At 56.3% G+C, this 4,548-nt stretch overlaps 1 protein-coding gene across 1 annotated transcript; it reads left to right on the top strand.

The window, feature by feature from the left end:
* The first annotated feature begins 2,086 nt into the window (after positions 1-2,086).
* LOC144488093 (dual specificity protein phosphatase 14-like) lies at positions 2,087-2,710 on the top strand. The gene has a single exon (XM_078206111.1). The coding sequence runs from the start codon at positions 2,087-2,089 to the stop codon at positions 2,708-2,710; it is 624 nt and encodes a 207-aa protein (XP_078062237.1).
* The last annotated feature ends 1,838 nt before the right edge of the window (positions 2,711-4,548 follow it).

Below are 4,548 nucleotides of genomic sequence, written 5' to 3'. Positions count from 1 at the left end.
CTTCTTCACCACCTTCTCCACCTGTGACGTCACCTTCAAGGATCTGTGGACTTGCACACCCAGGTCCCTCTGCGTATCTACACCCTTTATGGTTCTGCCATTTATCGTATAGCTCCCCCCAACGGTAGTTCTACCAAAATGCATCACTTCGCATTTATCTGGATTGAACTCCATCTGCCATTTCTTTGCCCAAATTTCCAGCCTATCTATATCCTTCTGTAGCCTCTGTCAATGTTCCTCACTATCTGCAAGTCCAGCCATTTCCGTGTCGTCCGCAAACTTACTGATCACCCCAGTTACACCTTCTTCCAGATCGTTTATATAAATCACAAACAGCAGAGGTCCCAATACAGAGCCCTGCGGAACAACACTAGTCACAGGCATCCAGCCGGAAAAAGACCCTTCCACTACCACCCTCTGTCTTCTGTGACCAAGCCAGTTCTCCACCCATCTAGCCACCTCCCCCTTTATCCCATGAGATCCAACCTTTTGCACCAACCTACCATGAGGGACTTTGTCAAACGCTTTACTAAAGTCCACATAGACGACATCCACAGCCCTTCCCTCGTCAACCATTCTGGTCACTTCTTCAAAAAACTCCACCAGGTTAGTGAGGCATGACCTCCCTCTCACAAAACCATGCTGACTATCGTTAATGAGTTTATTCCTTTCTAAATGCGCATACATCCTATCTCTAAGAATCCTCTCCAACAACTTCCCCACCACGGACATCAAGCTCACCGGCCTATAATTTCCCGGGTTATCCTTCCTACCCTTCTTAAATAACGGTACCACATTCGCTATCCTCCAATCCTCTGGGACCTCACCTGTGTCCAGTGACGAGACAAAGATTTGCGTCAGAGGCCCAGCGATTTCATCTCTCGTCTCCCTGAGCAGCCTTGGATAGATTCCATCAGGCCCTGGGGATTTGTCAGTCTTTATATTCCCTAAAAAAACCTAACACTTCCTCCCTTGTAATGGAGATTTTCTCTAACGGGTCAACACTCCCCTCCGAGACACTCCCAGTCAACACATCCCTCTCCTTTGTGAATACCGACGCAAAGTATTCATTTCGGATCTCCCCTAATTCTTTGGGCTCTAAGCATAATTCCCCACCTTTGTCCCTGAGAGGTCCGATTTTGGGTTTCAGAGATAGGTCCTGGGCGCGATTGATGTCAGTGCAGACTTGATGGGCCAAATGGCCTCCCTCTTTACTGTCGGGATTCGAAGAAAGGCTGAGGGGGAACAGGCAGGCGGAGAGGGGGGGTGGGGTCGGAGGGCAGGCCGAGAAGGGGGGGGGGCAGGAAGGACGATGGGGGCGGGGGGCTCTTGGTTCCATTTGAATGAACATTGCTTGTTCCTGACCTTTTTCCACCTTCTGTCCCCCACCCCTCCCTCCCCTCCGACTGCCTTCTCTCCCTCTCTCGTTTTCTCGCTCCCTCTGTCCTCCTCTCTTGCCCCTTGCTCTCTCCCTCCTCTCCCATTCTCGCTCCCTCTCTCTTCTTGCCCCTTTCTCTCTCCCTCTCTCATTTTCTTGCCCTTCTTGCTGCCTCTGTTCTCTCTTGCCCCTTTCTCTCTCCCTCTCTCCTCGCCCCCATCCTTTGCCCCTTTAACTCCACGCCCCCCTCCCCTCTCGTTCCTCTCTCCTCGTCCCCATCCTTTGCCCCTTTAACTCCACGACCCCCTCCCCTCTCTCGTTCCTCTCTCTCCTCGCCCCCATCCTTTGCCCCTTTAACTCCACGCCCCCCTCCCCTCTCTCGTTCCTCTCCCCTCTCCCCCATTTTTTGCCCCTTTAACTCCACGACCCCCTCCCCCTCTCTCGTTCCTCTCTCTCCTCGTCCCCATCCTTTGCCCCTTTAACTCCACGCCCCCCTCCCCTCTCTCGTTCCTCTCTCCTCGCCCCCATCCTTTGCCCCTTTAACTCCACGACCCCCTCCCCCTCTCTCGTTCCTCTCTCTCCTCGCCCCCATCCTTTGCCCCCTTCCTCCCTCCCTCTCTCTTGCCCCGTTCTCTCCCCCAACCCCCCCCCAACAGCTCCAATGCACCGAGGCGCGGCCGGTACCCGCCCAGACCCCTCCGCCCCGCCATGACCCACTACCCCAGCGGCTTCTTCCGCCAGTCCCCGCCCCCCCCTCCCGCCCCGCAGCCCCCTCCCGCCCCGCGGGCCGGGGTGGCGCTGGGCGGGGGCGGCATCGCCCAGATCACCCCCTCCCTCTTCCTGAGCAGCGGCAACGTGGCGGCCAACCGGCACCTGGTCTACACCCGGGGCATCACCTGCATTGTCAACGCCACGACGGAGATCGCCAGCCCCCGCTGGGCGGACATGGAGTACCTCAAGGTGCCTCTGCCCGACCTGCCCCACGCCCCCCTCTCCCTCTACTTCGACACGGTGGCTGACAAGATCCAGCAGGTCGCCCGCCGGAACGGGCGCACCCTGGTGCACTGTGTGGCGGGGGTCAGTCGCTCTTCGACCCTCTGCATCGCCTACCTGATGCGCCACCACAAGCAGAGCCTGCGCGAGGCCCACGACTGGGTCAAGGCCCGGAGGCCCGTCATCCGACCCAACTACGGCTTCTGGCGCCAGCTGATCGACTATGAGAGACGTCTCTTTGGCAAGAACACGGTGCGCATGGTGCCCTCCCCGGTTGGCATGGTGCCCGACATATACGAGGAAGCGCGAGGAATTGTACCCTACTGGTTCTTTAGATAAACGCTACAGAAAAACTGAGACACCCCCCCCCCGCGGCAGTGTGGCACCCGCTGGCTGATTTACGGGCCTTGGGGAGGGGAGGGGGCGTTATGGGGGTGAAGAGGGGACGAGACACGGGGGGGGGGGGGCGTTATGGGGGTGAAGAGGGGACGAGACACGGGGGGGGGAGGGGGCGTTATAGAACATAGAAACACTCCCAGGACAGGTACAGCACGGGGTTAGATACAGAGTAAAGCTCCCTCTACACTGTCCCACATCAAACACTCCCAGGACAGGTACAGCACGGGGTTAGATACAGAGTAAAGCTCCCTCTACACTGTCCCCATCAAACACTCCCAGGACAGGTACAGCACGGGGTTAGATACAGAGTAAAGCTCCCTCTACACTGTCCCCATCAAACACTCCCAGGACAGGTACAGCACGGGGTTAGATACAGAGTAAAGCTCCCTCCACACTGTCCCCATCAAACACTCCCAGGACTGGTACAGCACGGGGTTAGATACAGAGTAAAGCTCCCTCTACACTGTCCCCCATCAAACACTCCCAGGACAGATACAGCACGGGGTTAGATACAGAGTAAAGCTCCCTCTACACTGTCCCCCATCAAACACTCCCAGGACAGGTACAGCACGGGGTTAGATACAGAGTAAAGCTCCCTCTACACTGTCCCCCATCAAACACTCCCAGGACAGGTACAGCATGGGGTTAGATACAGAGTAAAGCTCCCTCTACACTGTCCCTATCAAACACTCCCAGGACAGGTACAGCACGGGGTTAGATATAGAGTAAAGCTCCCTCTACACTGTCCCCATCAAACACTCCCAGGACAGGTACAGCACGGGGTTAGATACAGAGTAAAGCTCCCGCTACACTGTCCCCCATCAAACACTCCCAGGACAGGTACAGCACGGGGTTAGATACAGAGTAAAGCTCCCTCTACACTGTCCCCATCAAACACTCCCAGGACAGGTACAGCACGGGGTTAGATACAGAGTAAAGCTCCCTCTACACTGTCCCCCATCAAACACTCCCAGGACAGGTACAGCACGGGGTTAGAACATAGAACATAGAACATAGAAAGCCACAGCACAAACAGGCCCTTCGGCCCACAAGTTGCGCCGATCACATCCCCACCTCTAGGCCTATCTATAGCCCTCAATCCCATTAAATCCCATGTACTCATCCAGAAGTCTCTTAAAAGACCCCAACGAGTTTGCCTCCACCACCACCGACGGCAGCCGATTCCACTCACCCACCACCCTCTGAGTGAAAAACTTACCCCTGACATCTCCTCTGTACCTACCCCCCCAGCACCTTAAACCTGTGTCCTCTCGTAGCAACCATTTCAGCCCTTGGAAATAGCCTCTGAGAGTCTACCCTATCCAGACCTCTCAACATCTTGTAAACCTCTATCAGGTCACCTCTCATCCTTCGTCTCTCCAGGGAGAAGAGACCAAGCTCCCTCAACCTATCCTCATAAGGCATGCCCCCCAATCCAGGCAACATCCTTGTAAATCTCCTCTGCACCCTTTCAATGGCTTCAACATCTTTCCTGTAATGAGGTGACCAGAACTGCGCGCAGTACTCCAAGTGGGGTCTAACCAGGGTCCTATAAAGCTGCAGCATTATCTCCCGACTCCTAAACTCAATCCCTATGGGGGTGAAGAGGGGACGAGACACGGGGGGGGGAGGGGGGCGTTATGGGGGTGAAGAGGGGACGAGACACGGGGGGGGGAGGGGGCGTTATGGGGGTGAAGAGGGGACGAGACACGGGGGGGGAGGGGGCGTTATGGGGGTGAAGAGGGGACGAGACACGGGGGTGGGGAGGGGGCGTTATG

This window comes from Mustelus asterias, unplaced genomic scaffold (genome assembly GCF_964213995.1).
Source record: "Mustelus asterias unplaced genomic scaffold, sMusAst1.hap1.1 HAP1_SCAFFOLD_1284, whole genome shotgun sequence".
Taxonomy (NCBI): Eukaryota; Metazoa; Chordata; class Chondrichthyes; order Carcharhiniformes; family Triakidae; genus Mustelus; species Mustelus asterias.
This window is presented reverse-complemented; position numbering and strand designations above follow the sequence as displayed.